General features: G+C 52.8%; 1 protein-coding gene across 1 annotated transcript in view; it reads left to right on the forward strand.

Annotated features, from left to right (window-relative positions):
- The window catches only part of POLR1A (RNA polymerase I subunit A), a 75,669-nt gene extending 69,867 nt beyond the window's left edge, over positions 1 to 5,802 (forward strand). Inside the window, exons 29-34 of the mRNA XM_008067587.2 lie at positions 99 to 212; positions 769 to 1,059; positions 2,974 to 3,174; positions 4,511 to 4,628; positions 5,106 to 5,270; positions 5,654 to 5,802. Coding sequence (XP_008065778.1) covers positions 99 to 212; positions 769 to 1,059; positions 2,974 to 3,174; positions 4,511 to 4,628; positions 5,106 to 5,270; positions 5,654 to 5,754 — 990 coding nt within the window. The 3' untranslated portion in view covers positions 5,755 to 5,802. The remainder of the gene's footprint in view (positions 1 to 98; positions 213 to 768; positions 1,060 to 2,973; positions 3,175 to 4,510; positions 4,629 to 5,105; positions 5,271 to 5,653) is intronic.
- Positions 5,803 to 19,772: the final 13,970 nt, after the last annotated feature.

Below are 19,772 nucleotides of genomic sequence, written 5' to 3' on the forward strand. Positions count from 1 at the left end.
TAGATGGCTGGGTGGATGGGGTGGGTGAGTGGGTGGATGTCTTCACTGAGCACTGGATATAGGAGCTGATCTTTTTTCTCCTTGTCTCCAAACCCCAGGGAGAGCAGGAAGGAGAGGACGAGGAGGAGGAGGGCCACATTGTGGACGCTGAAGCCGAGGAGGGGGATGCCGATGCCTCTGATGCCAAACGCAAGGAGAAGCAGGAAGAGGAGGTGAGGGGACCTTGCGTTTGCGGTGAAGAGGCTGTGGTCACCCCCTTCTTCTCTGAAATCCTGGAGGGTTTATCCCCTGGCACCCAGGCCATGCCTCTGTGTTAATCTGGGAACCACCAGGAACCTCAAAGCAAGATTTGTCCACCTAGCACATCTCTCGACTGAGAAGGGGGTTGTCCCAGGGATCTGGCTTTTGGATCCGGCTGTCCCTGGACTTGAATCAGACTTAGAGACCTAGAGAGGCCTCAGGAAGGAGGTGTCGGGGTACCTCCTGTGTTTACAGTGGAAATACAATACTGCCCTCCCCCTCCCAGGCTACCCCCCACTGTCTTACGATAATGCGCCTCACTGCAGCAGAGGGTGACATTCCCGGGGAAGGGCAAAGGGCGGAAGGAGGAGGGCCGCCCGGTCTGGAGCAGAAGAGCCAAGAGAGCGGGGCAAGGGGGACTGGGGTGGCCCAGGCCAGCCAAGCTTCCTAGGGGGTCTTCATCCCACAGATGGAGTCCAGGTAGGCAGTGAGGCCCCAAACGTCGGCCTGCTCTCCATTTCCTGCTAGGTGGATTATGAGAGCGAGGAAGAGGAGGAGGAGGAGGGCGAGGAGGAGGACGTGCAGGAGGAGGGGGCCTGCCGTGGCGAAGATGCCCACGAGGCCCAAGAGCAAGACGAAGAAGTGGGTTCAGGCACCGAGGAAGACCCCACCTCGCCTGCCCTCCTGACCCGACCCCGGAAACTGAGCCAGGAACCCCAGGGGGCCGAGGCTGTGGAGCGCCGGGTCCGCGCTGTGTGCAACATCCATCGTTTCATAGAGGCATACCAGTACGACACCGAGGAGAACCTGTGGTGCCAGGTCAGTGTGGCCATGTAGGCCGGGGCCTGCGGCAGGTCCAGCCGGCCAGCGCCTTCGAGGAGGGGGCAGCCACTCTCCCTTCTGCCTTCTCGGTACTCTCGGGCCTTCTGCTCGGGCCTGTGAGAGTCGGTTGCACTTTCTAATCCCAGAATTAGAAAGAGCAAGAATCTGGTGATGGGCCGGGCTCAGTGGCTCGGCCTGTCATCCCAGCACTTTGGGAGACCGAGGCGAGAGGATTGCCTGAGCCCAGGGATTCAAGACCAGCCTGGGCAACCTGGTGAAACCTCGTTTCTACAATATATCAAAAAGTAAGCTGGACATGGTAGCACCTGCCTGTAGTTCCAGCTACTAGGAAGGCTGAGGTGGAAGGATCGCCAGAGCCCAGCAGGTTGACACTGGGGCGACCATGAGTGTGCCACGCACTCCAGCCTGGGCAACAGAGGGAGACTCCAACTCAAAAAAAATAATAATTATCTGATGATGACTGTAGAACCTCTGCCCCAAAGCACAACCCACACACATTATTTTCGAACCCCCAGTGAGCCAGTTCTCTGATCTTTCAAGGCTAGTATATATGTGAGTCTGACCTGCCAGGCCCTAGAGGTACTTTCAAAGACGTAACCTCATTTAATACTCGGTACAGGGCTTCGTTCCTGCCCACAAGCAAGAATACTTCAGTTCCTACACATGCAGCGCCAGGCACCATCCTCTAGGGCAGGGATCCTCAACCCCAGGGCCACAGGTAGGTATTGGTCCCTAGCCTGTTAGGAGCCAGGACACACAGCAGGAGGTGAGTGGCAGGTGAATAAGCGAACCTTCTTCTGTATTTACGGCCACTCCCTGGCACTTGTGTTACCACCTGAGCTCCACCTTCTGTCAACTGTCAAATCAGCGGCGGCATTGGATTCTCCTAAGAGCAAGAACCCTATTATGAACCACGCATGCGGGGGAACTGGGTTGCTCTTTTCTTATGAGAGTCTAATGCCTGATGATCCGAGGTGGAGCCCAGACGGTGATGCCAGTGCTGGAGAGCGGCTGCAAATACAGATTATCATGAGCAGTGAGGCTTGACTGCACAGGGACCATCATAAATCAGTTGCTTACAGACTCATCAAAACCCTCTCCATGAGCGTCAAGTGAGTCGATGGACTTCAATTGTACAGCTGCATCTGATGGCAGGCTTTAAGCCAGAATCTGACACTTATTGTAGCCTGTGTGGCCCGCCCATTATTTTATTTGCCACTTCCATCCATGCCTCTTTTTTTAAAATGGTGAGTTGTATGATTATTTCGTTATATATTACAGTGTAATAATAATAGGAAAAAAGTGCACAGTAAATGCCCTTGAATCACCCCGAAAGCATCCCTCCCCTGACCCCAGTTCGTGGGAAAATCACCTTTCGTGAAACTGGTCCCCAATGCCAAAAAGGTTGGGGACTGCTGGCCTAGGGATTCCATGGTTCCCTTAAAAGCTGGATGGTCTGGATGTCTAGACATCTACACGGGTTTATTCTTTGTCTTTCCTTTGATCCAGTTCTTTGGTTCCCAAGCAACAGTATAAAAGAGTCGCTGATGGGATTGCATGCACCAACGATGTGCACTGGTCTCTGTGGCCATTAAGGATGTTAAGGGCGATGCTTAAGCAGACGTGACACTCTCACCAACATCTGTGGAAACACAGTGTCACTGTTTGCATCTCGAGCTGTAGTGACTAGAGATGGCAACTCTGAGTGGTCAGTTCAGCCGCCCAGCGTTCAGACCATCTGCCAGCTCAACTCGCCGACCTTCCCCAGCCCTGGCGTTGCCAAGGCAGCTTGGACATTGTCTCCCAGGCAGCCAGACCAGGGGGCCTCTGCCCTCTCTGTGGGGCCTGGGGTGGCTGTCTCCCCTGGCCCAGCTCTGCCTCCTCTTGCAGGTAACGGTGAAGCTCCCTCTGATGAAGATTAACTTTGACATGAGCTCCCTGGCTGTGTCTTTGGCCCACAGTGCCGTGGTCTATGAGACCAAGGGCATCACCCGCTGCCTCCTGAATGAAACAGCCAGTGACGGGAACACGAAGGAGCTTGTGTTGAACACAGAAGGCATCAATCTCCCAGAGCTGTTCAAGCACGCCGAGGTACGCATCCCTGTCTCCTGGTTGTCTGCTGGCCTAGGACAAAGCCACACATGGCCTCATGAAGTCTCAGGACCAGGCCGGTGGGAGACTCGCCTCCCATCCGTAGGCTCGCCTCCTTCCTGGGCCATTCATGCTTCTAGGCCGCATTTCTTTACCAAGCCAAGCGCGTATGCCCTAGCCCGCCTCCCAGGGTTCATGGCACACGTTAGCCTGGTTCAAGAACCCTGCTGAACTTTATCCAACTCAGAGTTTCTCAAGCTCCTTTGACTGCAGTTTTGCCCTTGAAATGAAAACCTTCCCAAAGTAGAGGTGGAAGAAACCATTTGCTGCATCACTGGCCTGAATACTGCCCACTGTATCCGGTTAAGGGGGCCCTAGGGGTAGAGGTGCCCAGATCCAGCGCTCCAAGCCCGGTACTAGCCAGGGCCCCTCACTGCTCTCCCACCAGCTCATAAGAGTGTCCATCCTTGCCTCTGAGCTCTCTCTGCAAGCCCTCCTACTTCTCCAAGTCTCCCGGAACCTTCTGGAATAAAGGTTTTCCCCACAGAGCGCTGAGGAACTGGGCCCCTGTCGCCAACCCCCAGCCAAGTCTACACTAAACCGGCAAAGCCCCTGCCTCATCTACTCCGTCCTCCCCAGCAGCTGCCCTGCAAAGTCCCTTGCATCCCAGGAGCCTGTTGCCAAACACTTCCCAGAGGATGACAGGCAGAGCTTGCACCTGCTGAGGGTCAGGTTCCCATGTCCGTAGGGCGTGACTTGTGTTGTACTCGTGGGATATACTGACACAAGGGCCAGACTGGCTGCCTGTGTCCACTTATCTCCAGCAGAGTGTGACCGTTGTCAGGTCAGTGCCCCTGCTAGCTGCAGCACAGAGCCACTGAGGCTCCTCCCAGACAGCCCAGTTGAAGCCTGAGGTACTTGGTGCCTGACCTGTCCCTGCTCCTTGTGCCCTGGAGAGGTGTTTAAAGTGTCACTACGGAGGAAGTGTTCCTCACCTGTCTAGGGAAGCGTCTTGCCTAGTAAACGGGTCTCTCTGTTACCAAAGCAGTTTATCTCAGAAAGAACTTGTTCCTATTGAATCTAAAGCACGTCCCGACTCATCTCTGTTTTCTGATCATGGCAGCCAGACAGACCTCGGCCCTTGGCCAGTGTGCCGTCAGCAGCTCAGCCTAGGCAATTCCTTTGGCTAATCCCGGGCTACCTCTCAACCACTTTGTCATGAGCCGTGCTCAGCTGCCAGACACAAGGAGAGGAGGGAGCACAGCCAGGGCAGGCTCTGCAGACAGACGGGAGTGGCAGGCCAGGCCCTCTCAGTGAGCCTCTCCCTCCTCCCCAGGTCCTGGATCTGCGCCGTCTTTATTCCAACGACATCCACGCCATGGCCAGCACCTATGGCATTGAGGCCGCACTGCGCGTGATTGAGAAGGAGATCAAGGATGTGTTTGCCGTGTATGGTAAGAGCGTATGGATGACACCTTGGCCCCTGGACACAAGTGGGGAGACTGGAGAGTCAGGCCCTGAAGCGTAGGTGCAGTGAGCATGCCTACGGGGGCCTCTGCAGGTCCGTGGAGAGGTGATGTCTCCTGTCACAGAGGTTCCTCTCCGTGGGGTCTCGCCCGCTGGTCTCCGAGGAAGCTCCTGATTGATGACTTGGTCCCAACCCACCCCCGGGGTTTCAGTTCCCAAATGAAAACCGTACAGTTAGAGCCTGTTCTGCTGGGGGGAAGTGGGCAGCAGGATGCAGGGGTTAGGGAGGGCGCCCAGACCCCCAGGTAGAAGGGTTAAGCTGCGTGGACAGGTAGGGAGACTCGGGTCCGCCCCCGAGCCCATGCATGGACGTAAAGGCAGCCTGGCTTGTGTCCAGGGGCGCGTCCCCAGCTGCTGCCCTGTCCCCTGCTTTGTCTCTTCTGACTCTGCGGCCCGTGTAACAGGCATCGCAGTGGACCCTCGCCACCTCTCCCTGGTCGCTGATTACATGTGCTTCGAGGGCATCTACAAGCCATTGAATCGCATCGGGATCCGGTCAAACTCCTCCCCTCTGCAGCAGATGACATTCGAAACCAGCTTCCAGTTTCTGAAGCAGGCCACCATGCTAGGTCAGTTCATGGGCAGGTGCCCAGCCTTCCCTCCCTGATTCTGCTCTGGGCAGATAGGCCTGTCCCACGGGGCACCTTTCCTTGGTGCCTTGCACACCGTGAGATGTTGGAATCTGTTGGGGTGGGGGGCGGGTGCAGCTGGAGAGGGCCAGGCAGCAGGCAGAAACCCGCCTCTGTGCTTTGACGGAACAGAGAAAGGTTCTTCCACGATCTCTCAAGCACAGAGGCTGGGCTGCCTTGCAATCTCAGCGCAGAGACTCGGAGCCATTTCGAGTCCTGGGTCTCTGAGCTGCCCCATCCACTCCAGTGTCGGGCCCCCCAGCCCTCACGTCACCTCCTCCTCCTCCCCCAACCACCTGACACGTGCCCTTGTGTCTCTCCAGGATCCCACGATGACCTGAGGTCCCCTTCAGCCTGCCTCGTGGTTGGGAAGGTCGTCAAGGGCGGGACGGGCCTGTTCGAGCTCAAGCAGCCCCTGAGATAGCGGCCACTGCATCACCGGCTGGAGGACCTGGTGAGGGCATGTCTGGCCTGCTCCACATGTGTGTGGACCGGGAAACAGAATCCATAGCCATTCTAAGCGACAGTGCAGAGCACACCAGCGAGCTTGAGCTCCCATAAACAGCTTCACGGGGAAAGTGACCACCTTGCTCATCTTAACCCCTTGTCTCGGGATTATTTGCCAAGTCCTCTGAGTTGCCCTGAGAAGGCTGGGACCCACCTGGGCTCCTGGGGCCCCCATGGCAAATCCCTAAGGAACAGCCCTAGGGGAGCTGTGTTTTGCTGCCAGAGACTGGGCACCTCCAGGGGGAAACGGGAAGGGCACCCCGTTGCCTTGAGTGGCCAGTGACAGCAGGCTGGATTCCTGGGACCCCTGATGAGGGGTAGTGTAGAGCTTGCTGCCCATAGCCTGTCCCCCCCCCCACTTCTTGGCCACCGTGGGCAGAGTCCCCACCCCACCCAAGGCTTTGTCACTGCTGCCGTGTGGCCACATATCATAGACGGCCTGGAAGACCAGCTCAGCCCCAGGTCTGGGGTCTCAAAGCCTCGCGGTTCACTGCTGCACATAGAACCCCAAGTCATCTCTGGGGCAGATAGACATGTGGCCTGCCTTTTCCTGGCTTCACTCTCCTCTTGGGGTCGATATCTGTGTGTCCCCCCCCCACTGACCCTGCTTTGTCTGGGGTCACCCAAGCTCCCTCTAGCTGCAGTACCAACAGCAAGCTTCCCCGTCGTGAATGGAAAAGACAGAGGACTTGTACAAAGGCTCTGTGAAACAAGAGGCTGTTTCTATATTTGTCTACTGTTACTTAAGCCCAAGCTGAGTAATAAACAATACGGGAACTAGCTGTTAAGATAGAAAAAAAACAACTTGCGTTTTTAAAATGTTTTCTTTTGGTGTGCAGTTTCTGTGTTTGGATTTGAGAATGCAGGACTAGGGTTTTTGTGGCACACTCAGATCTCGGGTCCCTCTCCCTGTTGTTGTCTGAGGATGCAGAGAGTCAGTCCAACCCCTGCTGACCCCAGCCCACCTCTGTGGTGTCCCCCTCCCAGAGTCAGCCTGTGGGAAGCCTGTGGGAAGGAGCATGCCTGCCCTGGTCGGGTGAGAAGGCCGCTGCCGAGACCTCACAGGGCCGGGGTAAAAGGAGGCCTTGCCTGGTGAGAGTGACCGTGCTGTTCCCTCCAGACACGTGGCGGGACATGGCCTGCACTCCTGGGCCCACACTGGGGAAACCCTGGTAGAAACCACTGCCTCCTATAGAGTCCGCTGGGTTTGCCAGGTGATGGGCACAGAGGAACGCAACAGCTTTGAGGAGGGCAGGAGGGGCCAACCTGCAGGGAAGGACCTTTGTTCTTTGAGTTACGGGGCAAATTCACGACTTGATTATTTCTACGTATGCTAGAACTGTGAGAGGGTCCTCAGAGGAGATCACAAAGTGACTAGTGGCTGTAACATCTGGTGGATGAATGGGTGGTTCTGTGAGGTCAGCCTTACCCAGGCATTGAGGGCACCTATTGGCAGGGCTGTGACCTCATAGATCAGACCCTGTGGCCTGTATTGGGACATGAAGGGTGACCTCCCACCCATACCCACCCACCCACGCAGTTCCCAGGCAACTCTTTTAAACTTGCTTCTTTCCCGACCACTGAGTATAAGATGGAACCTCTGATTGTTAAACAGACATTCGAGAGCTTGCACATCCTGATGGTGAGGGCTTTGGCTGTGGTTCCCCCAGGGGATCACACACCCACTTCCATGGGTCTCTCTACTCTGAAGCCTGAGGGTGGCCCTCCTGGCAATTTAAGATGGCATCATTGGCCGGGCTTGGTGGCTCAGTCTGTCATCCCAGCACTTTGGGAGGCCGAGGTGAGTGGATTGCCTGAGCCCGTGGGTTCAAGACCCGCCCGGGCAACTTGGCGAGACCTCATCTCTACAATAAATCAAAAACTAGCTGGATGTGGTAGCACGCACCTGTAGTTCCAGCTACTCGGAAGGCTGAGGCGGAAGGATCGCTGGAGCCCAGCAGGTCGAGGCTGCGGTGGCCAGGAGCAGACACTGCACTCCCGTCTGGGCGACAGAGTGAGACTCCAACTCAAAAAAAACCCAAAAAACAAAAAAAGATGGCATCGTCTTTTCAGGATTATAGATGCTTTTTCTCTAAGTGTGCATTTGAGTTTTGGAAAGAACCACAAGTCGGTCCAAGTCAAATCTAATGAAGATGGATCAAGCTGCATCTTCCTTTCTCCTTCCCTCCCTCCCTTCCTTCCGTTTAGCGTTGAGGTCTCACTCCATCACCCAGGTGGGAGTCCAGTGGCACAGTCATGGTTCACTGCAGCCTTGACCTCCTAGGCTCAGGCAATCCTTCCACCTTAGTCTCCCGAGTAGCTGGGACTGCAGGCGTGTACCACCACACCCAGCTGTTCTTCGTAGAGACATGGTCTTGCTATGTTGCCCACCCTGATCTCAAACTCCTGGGCTCAGCGATCCTCCTGCCTCAGCCTCCCAAAGGGCTGGGATTATAGGTAGGAGCCATTGTGCCCAGCAAACTGTATAATCACTTTTAATCAAAATGGAGTAGAGATTGATTTTCTGGTGGGATTCACAAACTTTTCAGGGGCGCTGTGGGTGCTTTCAGAACCTGAGGTGCTGGTGGCCTGCCACTGTTCCCAGATGAGTTCACCCTGCCCTTGTATGTGGGGATACACATACCTGCCTGCCTGCTCGCTTATAACAATCCTTTTGTGTAAGAACCTCTCCTTTCTTGGTTCTCGCCTCAAACACCACTGGCAGCCCCACAGGTACTCAAGTTTCTGTCTTGTACCTGACCTCACAGATCAGACGCTGTGGCCTATATTGGGACATGAGGTGTGACCTCCTGCCCCCCCCCACCCGTGTGTTTCCCGGGCAACTCTGTTTCTTTAAACCCGACCACTGAGTATAAGATAGAACAACCTGGTTTTTAAACAGACATGCGAGAGCTTGCACATCCTGATGGCGAGGGACTTTGGCTGTGGTTCCCCCAGGGGATCACACACACACCTCCATGGGTCTCTGCTCTGAAGCCTGAGGGTGGCCTTCCTGGCAATTTAAGATGACATCTTAGGAACAAAACAGGAATGAGTGGAGCACCTTGTCTCATTCCCAGTCTGGAATTTAGACCTTCTGTTCTCTTCACTGTGTACCCCCAAATGTCTGTTCCCATTGAACACCAAGTCCCCTGCCTTGCTTCCCCAGCCCCGGAGCCGGCCTTCTGCTTCCTCTATGAATCGGCTTCCTAGGTTCCTCACATAAGTGGAATAATGCAGCGTTTGTCTTTTTTGTCAGTGGCTTGCTTCACTCAGCATAATGTTCTCCAAAGTTTACCCATGCTGTAGCGTGTGTCAGTACTTCCTTCCTGTTAAAGGTCAAATGTTTCCCCGTTAGATGTGCGGACCACATTTTGTTTATTCATTCATCTGCTGATGGACACTTGGGTTACCTCCACCTTTTGGCTGTTGCAAATAATGCTAGGAACATAGGTGCTTTCTTTTAGATATATGCCTTGAAGTGAAATTGCTGGATCGCGTGGTAATTGTGGTATTGATTTTTTGAGAAACCACTGTCCTGTTTTCCACAGTGGCTGCACCATTGATGTCCCCACCAGTGGCATGCAAGGGTTCCAGGTTCTCCACATTCTTCTTTGCCCCCCCCCCCCACCTTTTTTGAGTCGGAGACTTATTCTGTCACCCAGGCTAGAGTGCACTGGCATCGACCTGCTGGGCTCGGGCGATGCTTCCGCCTCAGCCTTCCAAGTATCTGGAACTATGGGCATGCGCCACCACACCTGGCTAACTTTTTTATTTGTTGTAGAGATGAGGTCTCACCAAGTTGTCCAGGCTGGTCTCAAACCCGTGGGCTTAGGCAACTCTCTCAGCCTCCCAAAGTGCTGGGATTATAGGTGTGAACCACCGCACCCGATCTTCTTTGCCTCTTATAGTAGCCACCCTAATGTGTGTGAGCTGACATCTCATTATGGTTTGATTTGGGCTGTGTCGTTTTTGAGACAAGGTCTCTCTGTTGCCCAGGCTGAAGTGCAGTGGCACAATCCCTGCTCACCGCAGCCTTAGCCACTTGGGCACAAGCCATCCTCACACCTCAGCCTCCTGAGTTGCTGGGACTACAGGTATACACCACCACACCTGGCTAGTTTTTTCATTTTTTTGTAGGTCTCACTATGTTGCTCTGGCTGGTCCTGAACTCCTAGGCTCAAGCAAGCCTTCTGCCTTGCCCTCCGAAAGTGCTGGCATTTCAGGCATGAGCCACTACACTTGGCCCTGATTTGGGCTGTTTTAATCAGATGTTGGGCCCCTTAGTTGGTCTATACCTGCAGAGAGTTAGGAATCACTTAAGTGTCTATCGGCTGAGCATGGTGACTCATGCCTGTAATCCCAGCACTTCGAGTGGCAGAGGCAAGAGGATCGCCTAAGTTCAGGGGGTCGAGACCTGCGTGGGCAACTTGGCAAAACCACATCTCTACAGTAAATCAAAAAATTAGCCAGGTGTGGTGGCATATGCCTGTAGTTCCAGCTACTTGGAAGCTGAGGCGGAAGGATCACCTAAGCCCGGCAGATCGAGGCTGCAGTGGCCGTAAGCATGCCATTGCACTCCAGCCTGGGCGACAGAGTGAGATTCCAACTCAAGAAAAAGGGTGTTTGTTGCCAGTTTTAAATTTTTGAGCTTCCAATTGAGTTGGGGGCTGTAGGTTGTCTAGAAAATGCCCTTGAAATAGAAAAGAGTAATCCTGGCTGGGCGTGGTCGCTTAGTCAGTAATCCCAGCACTTTGGGAGACCAAGGCGAGAGGATTGTCTGAGCCCAGGGGTTTGAGACCAGCCTGGGCAACTTGGTGAGACCTCATGTCTACAATAAATCACACAGACAAAACAAAACAAAACTAGCCAGGCATTGTGGCGTGCATCTATAGTTCCAGCTCTTTGGAAGGCTGAAATGGAAGGATCACCCAAGCCCAGCAGGTTGAGGCTGCACTCCAGCCTGGGCAACAAGAGTGAGACTCCAACTCCAAAAAAAAAACAAAAGACTAATCCTTAAAGGCTGGTTGGTTGAAGAGTCCTTTCTGCAGCAATTCCCCTCTGCACACTGGGGGACGGCCCTACACTGCAGCCTGTCCCTGAGGGTACAATATAGACACGTCACAGAGCTGCTGGGCTTACTGCAGGTCTGACCCTGTCACACTTTTACTTCGATCACAACCACCACAATATTACAGTCAAAAATGTCAAAGTTCTCTTAGGTAAGTCAATTCAAGTGAAAAAAAAAATGTGTTTTTCAAAGTTCCTATACCGTTAACTCCAAGCCCCCCTTTTTTAATCAATATTTTTTATTATGATATTGTGGGGTACAGTTGAGGGTTAGGTATACAAATATGCTTTGTTCAGGCACCCTTGTTGATAAGAGGTGTCTCCCCATCCCAAGCCCCTTTTTGCCGAAGTTCACTTGAACAGAGGCTCTCAGTTCTGTACCTTGAAACCAGGTGGGGGGCTTTTAAAAAGTGTTGATTCCAAGTCCTCACCAGAGATTCTGAGTTCAGTGGCCTGGGTGTGGCCTGAGCATTAAAAGGTCTCCAGGAAAGTCTCGGGTGCAGCATAGTTGATAACCAAAGAATAGAATAAGCCCTACCCTGCAGAAATGCACAGCCACTGTCACCTTCCATCAGTGCGATGACTTCTCAAGGAGTGAGCTACTGGCCCTAGGTTTCTGCAGTAAGATCTTGAGATCTGGCCCCTGCCCTCAAAAAGTGTGTGTGTGGCCGGGCTCGGTGGCTCAGCCTGTCATCCCAGTACTTTGGGAGGCTGAGGCGGGTCGATTGCCTCAGCCCGCGGGTTTGAGGCCAGCCCGGGTAACTTGACTAGACCTTGCCTCTACAATCAATCAAAAACTAGCTGGGTGTGGTAGCCTGTGCCTGTAGTTCCAGCTACTTGGGAGGCTGAGGCAGAAGGATCGCTGGAGCCCAGCAGGTTGAGGCTGTGGTGGCCATGAGCGTGCCCCTGCACTCCAGTCTGGGCGACAAAGTGAGACTCCGACTCAAAAAAAAAAAGGTGTGTGTGTGTGTGAGTGTGTGTGTGTGGTGATGCTCTCATGGTACCGTGGTGGATGTCTGTAATGATTTGACAGTGGGGTTCAGAAGAGCCTCCATCAATCTCTACCTGGGGGCTCATCAAAGCCGGAAAGAAGAGAGACAGGGATATTGCTTCCAGCAGAAAGCAAGAGGCCTGCAGCTGCCACCCAACACATTAGGGAGGACGTTTGTCCAACTCCAACGTCCCTGCCTACAGGGGCAGGAAGGAACACTCAGGTAGCCCGCATTCCCTGCAAGCAGCTCCATGAAGATTTTCCATCTAAAAAGTTAAATCTGAATTATTTAATGAGAATCGCTCCTTGTGTTCTCTAAGCAGTGCAGCTGTCCTCCCTTGAGTGGTCGTCTGCTCCTTACAGCTCTGGTTTATACACAGGCTCAGGGTCTCTGGAGCTGCTCAGTGACTGCCCTCATGCAAGTCTAGGAACCAGGAGGGGTGGGACTCAGTGGCCCGGAAGGTTCGATCCAACCCGAAGGTCCCAGGCCACGCCCACCCTCACCATTCCCATCCCCCTCCTGCATCTACCCAGCCTGGACATCCCCCAGGCACCAGGCACTCAAAAATGCAGCAGTTGCGTGGCCCTGGCCTCATGGAGCTTGTAGTGGAGTGACCCCAACAAGTTAGGAAACAGGAAATTCAACCTCATTGTGATCAGTCAGGCCAAAGGCGGAGGCAACCAGCAGGCCTCATGCAAACATGCACACTCCCCCTCCAGATAGGGCCATGCCTGTCCCCCCCCCCAGTGGCTGCACCCTCGGGGGCTTTGTAGGGAGGGCAGAGTGGAGAGGCACTTGGGCGCTCTGGCCAGGAGGGAGGGAAATCGAGAAAATCAGGAGTCCAGCCCCCCTCAAGCCCTACCTCCACCCCAGCTGCCCACCCTTCACCCCTGGATGCAGGCTGCCCGATGCTTCGGCTACAGTGCCTTTGTTTTGCAAGTTGAGGTCTCCCTGACTCTGAAGGCCTGGACCTGCCGGATGCTGCCTTCTGGACGCGCTGCCTGCCGCCGTGTTGTCACGGGAGCCAAGCCAGCTCGGGGTCTGTGGCTTCCTGTGTGACAGAGTTTCAGACACCACAGGCCTCAGCTGGACCACAATAAACACCCGATTCTTGCTTGGAAACAGGAATCTGATGTTCCCGTACACTCAGCCCGTCAAACCTCAAGAATGCGATGGAGCAGTGGGTCTGCCTGGGGCAGAACACAGCTCTGGGATCAGACTCTTCTTGGAATCTTCAGCCCTCTGCTTTCAGTGGGACCCCGAGGGAGTCTCTCGGCCTCTGCTCTTTGTTTTCCTTGTGTGTAAAATGGGATTAAAATTAAAGAAGATGATAAAATCGTATATACAGCCATCAACAGTTACCTATGTGGTTCTCAGCTGGGGGCAGTTGTCTCCCAGGGACATTTGGCAGTGACTAGAGACTTTGGATTGTGACAACTGGAGGTCGGAGATGCAGCAATACGGCCTCCGAGGCCCAGGAGGCCCCAACAGAGGTGGTCCAGCCTGTGTCAGTCATGCCAAGGTTGAGAAACCCTGCCACACACACACACACATACGGGGGTCCACACAGTCACATCTTAGCCATTCAGACAGGTGAAACAGTGGCATCTCGTCGTAACTTTAACTTGCAGTCAGAATTGGCTATTTGTATCTTTCACCCATCTTTCTATTGGGTTGTTTTCGTTGCTTTTGTCAGTTTTAAAGAAACTTATCTATTATAGGTGTAGGTTGGTTTCTGTCATCTGCATGAAATGCTTTCCCCTGAACCATTAAATGAACGAGCTAACACCGGAGAGGAGTTTAGCGCAGACCTCGCGCTGTGATAAAACCTTCAGTAAGGAGGTGACTCTCGACCACCCAGGCGAGTGGTCCCCCGTAGACTAGCTAGGGCTGGGCTGCCGGAGCGTTTTCTGAGGTGCACAGATCCTTGGAAAAGAGAATTCACCAAGTGTGGCGGCTCACGCCTGTAATCCTAACACTTGGGGAGGCTGAGGTGGGAAGCTCGCTTGAGCCCAGGAGTTGGATACCAACCTGGGAAACATAGCAAGACCTCGTCTCTACACAAAATTTAAAAATTAGCCAGGTGTGGTGGAGTATGCCTGTAGTCCCAGCTACTCGGGAGACTGAGGCAGAAGGGTTGCCTCAGCCCAGGAGGTCAAGGCTGTGATGAGCCATGTTTATGCCATTGCACTCCAGCCTGGGCGACAGAGTGAGATCCCCCAACTCTAAAAAAAAAAAAAAAAAAGGAAAAAAGAAAGGGAAAATTATGCATTGTGAGGGGTTAGTAAGACCACGCCTATGACAGCCATGTCCAGAAGTACAGGAGGGACCACGAAAAGAGCCGAACATTCTGGAAGTCGGGAGCAACTTGAGCAGCCCTGCCCCCATCATGGCTTCTGCTTGACTGGGCTGCAGACCCGTGCCACCTTTCCAGAGGTTACCACGAGCAGGCACTGGTCTGAGGTCACTCATCCGGTCTTCACCCAATGAGAGGATGCAGGAGACTCTTCTTACAGTAACTCGCAAGGACACAGTCAGCAAGTCATGGAACGAGGCTCCAGAAACTGGAGTTCTGAATCTCCACCCTGTGCCCACCCCCTCTGCTTGAACGGAACCCGAGGACAGGACTTGCATAGTGGCTGCCCATGCAGAATATGGCAGGAGGTGTGAGGGCACCAGCTGCCTCCCTGGGTTCAGGAGCGCCTCTTCTAGGGCGTGTCTCAGGGAGGCAGGACAGGACTGCCAGGCAGAGCACGGAAAGGAAAAATGGAACAACTTGGCCAGCTAAGGCCAAGAGCTGACCCCTGGAGCAGTGGTGCCTGCCTTCCGGCCTTGCCTCTGAAGGCGTGGCCTGGGAGGGCGCATTTGGGGTGGCTGGCCAGGCCTGGCATGGCATGGCACAACCACAGGTGCTCTCCCACAGACAGACTCCTCACCCAGCATCCTGTTGCCTGGGGACCGCCCGACCCCAGGGGAAGGGCTGCCCTGGCTTGGCCCTGGCTCTCGCAGGGCCTGACAGGCTGCCCTGGCCCCTGGCCTGGGACACAGTGTTTCCCCTCCACCAGCTGTCTGACTCACTCAGGTTTCTCCACTTCCGGTCACACCATAGGCCAGGGCCCTGGGTACCCAGTGACCATCTGGCCAGCCTAGTTCTAGCCTCTGCTCTGGGGATAAGGCTCTGCCTTTTTCCTTTTTTTTTTTCCTGTAGTCCCAGTTTTAAAATGCTCAATAAAGTGTTGGACAAAGAAGGAGGGAAAGAAACAAGAAAGGGAGGGAATTTATGTGTCCGTGATCCTCAAAATAAACAACTTTTTCTCTTCCGCTTTTCGCCCTAGTGGTTCTCAAAGTGTGGTAGCCTCAGCACTGAAGAACTTACTAGAATGCAAATTCTCAGTCCCTCCTTCCGGCCCCCGGGTCTCCTGAGTCAACAGCTACAGGACTGGAACCTGCTATCTATCTATCTATCTATCTATCTATCTATCTATCTATCTATCTATATATATATACATTTTTTTTTTTTTTTTTTTGACTTGGAGTCTCACTCTGTCGCCCAGACTGGAATGCAGTGGCCGCCCCCGGCCACCGCAGCCTCGACCTGCTGGGCTCCAGCGATCCTTCCGCCTTGGCCTTCCAAGTAGCTGAAACTACAGGCACGCGCTACCACACGCGGCTAATTTTTTGATTTATTGTAGAGATGAGGTCTCACCAAGTCGCCCAGGCAGGTCTCAAACCCGCGGACTCATGCAATCCACTCACCTCAGCCTCCCAAGGCGCCGAATTACAGGCTGAGCCACCGAGCCCGGCTGCTATCTATATTTGAACAGCTCTGGGCCAGTCTTACTCATGCTCCAGTTCGAGGACCACTGCCTTCAAACCTTCAGGAGAGAGCCGTCTTACCACTGACCTGTCCACTTTTTCACTGATTCAGCCCCAGAACTCTCCTGGACTTGTGGAAATAGCCCCAGTGACCCTCAGTCATTGCAAAGGGCAGCTCAGGTGAGCGCCTCGGTTTGACCCACAAGAGGACCACATGCAGTGGATGCAAAACCAGTGTCACCGGTGTCTCTGCAGCCTCACCTTCATGAGTTCAACAAAACTCCCAGCAATCTGGGAGGCAGGTGGGCAAACACCAGCACCTCTGCTTCATAAATAAAGAGGAGGAAGACTCCGGTGTTAGTGGCTGTTTTCCCTTGGGAATGTTCCAATGCTTTGAGGATAAGGTCTGTACCTGTGAGGTGGTCAGACAGCAAAGCAGAGAGGACTTCTGTACCTCAGGTGGGGTGAGGGCCCTGCAGACCCAGAGCCGGGTGAGGGAGACTGGGCTCTGGGTACAGCGGCTCACGCCTGTAATTCCAACACTTGGGGAGGCTGAGGTGGGAAGCTCACTTGAGCCCAGGGGTTGGAGACCAGCATAGCAAGATCTCATCTCTGCACAAAATTTAAAAATTAGCCAAGTGTAGTGGAGTGCGCCTGTAGTCCCAGCTACTCGGGAGGCCAAGGTGGAAGGATTGCCTCAGCCCAGGAGGTCAAGGCTGCGATAAGACATGATTATGCCACTGCTCTCCAGCCTGTGCAACAGAGTGAGACCCCCCCAACTCAAAAAAAAAACAAAAAAAGGAAAATGACGTATTGTGAGGGGCTAATAAGACCACACCTCTGGCAGCATGTCTAGAAGTTCCAGAGGGACCATGGAAAGAGCCGAACGTTCTGGAAGTCGGGAGCAACATAAGCAACCCTGCCCCTGTCATGACCTGTTATCCTGCGGCCGTGCTGGTGTGCAGAATTTCCCAGGCCCCAACAAAGCCCACTAGCACCTCTGACCCATGTGCAGATACCCTCTGGAGTGGCAGTCCTGCTTCTGGGCACATATACAACATTAAGCCAAAGCAGGGACTTGATGAGGTATTTGCACACTCATCTCCATGGCGACACTATGGATGAGACAGGAAAGCAAAGAGTTAATCAAGAAGCCAGACCCCAGGAGCCTGATCTCAAATGAGCTGCTGCCCTGGAAGCATGCTTTGCTTGCACCCTGTGGTTTGCTGTAATGTTTGCTGTGAAAGTTCCAGCTCGGTTTAAAAATCATAAAACCAAAAGCCCAGGGCTGATGATGTGGCCCCAGGTCTGTTGCACCCAAGAGTCTTCCATGGGGTCCACTGAATATGTATAAAGACGGCCTGTAATTGAGGATCGGGGCTCAGGTTTTAGGAGACGACTCCGCCTGAGACTTCTGGAATAAACACTCCAGATTCTCCACTCGGTCTCCTCTCCACTGGGTCTCCAGTGCCTGTTCTGAGCGTGGCAACACTCTGTTGGTTCCTGCACCCAGAGAGCTGCAATACTTGCTGCAACACTGGCGACAACCAAAAGGTGGAAATAACCCAAGTGTCCATTATCAGAGGAATGGAAAAACAAAATGTGGCATATGCATACTAGGCGAAAAACCAGAATTATGTTTCAGAGGGCAGGCCCCTTGTGGAACAGGCTTCCCTGCTATGTAAGTGTCCTAGGATCCACTGACATAGGTGACCCAACTAGTGTTGTCAGAGGCTGTGCTCAGCTTAGGTGAATTTTTTTATTTTTTTTTGAGATTCTTTCAACGCATTTGCAAATTTCATGACGGGTGATTTACAAGCACACCTGCCCAGACTGCACTGAGTATCAGCAGTTTTTGACCCAAAACAGCGTGACCCCTGTGCCCCACCCTCCCTATTCACCTGATCTTGCTCTGAGTGACTTTTTTGTTTGTTTGTTTCCTGAATAAAAAAAAGTCCTCATGTCTGGGCTCAGTGGCTCAGCCTGTAATCCCAGCACTTTGGGAGGCCGAGGTGAATGGATTGCCTGAGTCCACGGGTTTGAGACCCTCCTGGGCAATTTGACGAGACCTCATCTCTACAATAAATCAAAAATTAGCTGAGCGTGGTAGCGCACGCCTGTAGTTCCAGCTACTTGGAAGGCTGAGGCTCCCGAAAGGATAGCTGGAGCCCAACAGGTCGAGGCTGCAGTGACTGGGAGCGGTCATTGCACTCCAGTCTGGGCGACAGAGTGAGACTCAAACTCAAAAACAAACAAACAAACAAACAAAAAGTCCTCAAAGGGAAATGTTTTGCCAGTGTGGAAGAGGTGAAACAAAAAATGGCGGATGCAATCAACTTTTTAGAGTGGTGGAAAAAGCGTCTTGGTAGGTGTACTGCATCAAATGGAGAGTACCTTGAAGGTGACTAAAGCTTAAACATGTAAGAATAAATACACAATTTCTAATGAATAAACTCCGAGTTTTTTTGGGGGGGGTGTCCCTTATTATGGCCCAATCTGATAAATCGGCGACTATCCCTCGCGGCCAAGACGAGAGGCAGAGACTGGGAGAAAAGGGAGTGTTTAATTTCTATAACCAAGCTATAGAGACACGGGTCGGCATCACTGCCAAAAAACCTACTCAGAGCGACACAAACTCACCCAGGATTTGTGCCCACAATCCACAGCCCTTCACCCACCCTGAGTTTGAAGTCTACACGCAGTTTTTAGCATGACTCAAGATTTATTTACATGAAAAATTTTTGATCTGTGACACTAAGTCTCCTGGTCATGCTGACATTTTCAGATAACATTTTGGATCACATGTTCTTTTACAATGTTTTTTAGAGGAAGGGGCAGACAATTGCAATATCTAGAAGGAAGGAAAAGTCGTAATGTTTAAGACGATAACTTTAAATAGTTTTAAAACATAATTGTAACAATCTCCTATTCCCAGAGTCCTGGCCCATAACAGTCTGATGTCAGACTGGAGAGGAGGTGGGCAACGCCCACTCCAACCTTTCGGACACATTCCTGTCGGCCTTGGTCCACTTTCCTGATCATTAAGTGGTCTGGCTGGTCAGCCGTTTCTTCTTCAGCCCCAGCAATGGCTACTAGACAAGACTGGTTAGTCGGGCAAGGCCATGCTGGGGGACGAGAGGGCGAATAGGAAACACGTACACTTGGGAATCCAAGCGGCTTGTATGTTTAGCCCAATTCAGCTACAAAAGAATACAAGTTTTTGAGACTTTTCTGAATGACTGTTCTAATAAAACCCCAATGGCCTCTTTTCAGCCTACAGCACCCCCGCCCACCCCTACACAAATGGATTTTATTATTCAACTATAAAAAGGAATGAAATTCTGACACAGGCTACAACATGGATGAATCTTGTAGACATTATGCTAAGTGACAAAGCCAGACACAATAACATATGAGTGCATTGATGTGAGGTGCCTAGAACAGTCAGATTCATAGAGACAAAATAGAGGGGTAGCCTCCAGCAGCCAGGGAAGAAGAGAATGGGGACTTAGTGTTTCATGTGTGCAGAGTTTCAATTTTTTTAAGATGAAAAAGTTCTAGAGATAGTGGTGATGGTTGCACAACAGTGAAGTGGAAATGTCCTTCATTCCCCTGAAATGCACGCTTACAAATGGTTAAACTGGTAACATTTACGCTATGTGCATTTCACCACCAAAACAACATTGCAATCTATTCACGATTCCCCAGCCATCCCCAAAACCCTGGATGTTGGGATCGTTTCCAGGGAAAGAGCCGCCTACACACCATCCTGCCGACACCCTACATGGCCACCAACCTCATGGCTCCGTTGTGGCAAGGAATAGAAAGCCTGGGACACTGGGTTTGATTTCCCGAGCCCTACTTTCTGTCTCTGTGGCCTTTAGCAAGTGGTCAGTTGAGCTCAGACCCTCAGTCTCCTCCTCTAAAACGGACTAATGATGTCTTGGGGCTCTTGTGAGAGCCAAGTAGGAAGCGATCTGAGAGCTTCTGGTATACAACAGGTGCTGTCATTGGCAGTTATTTATGGCGTTGCCTCAGCCTAGAATGTTCTCCTCTC

This window comes from Carlito syrichta, unplaced genomic scaffold (assembly GCF_000164805.1).
Source record: "Carlito syrichta isolate Samal-C Ts95f unplaced genomic scaffold, Tarsius_syrichta-2.0.1 Scaffold309717, whole genome shotgun sequence".
Lineage (NCBI taxonomy): Eukaryota > Metazoa > Chordata > Mammalia > Primates > Tarsiidae > Carlito > Carlito syrichta.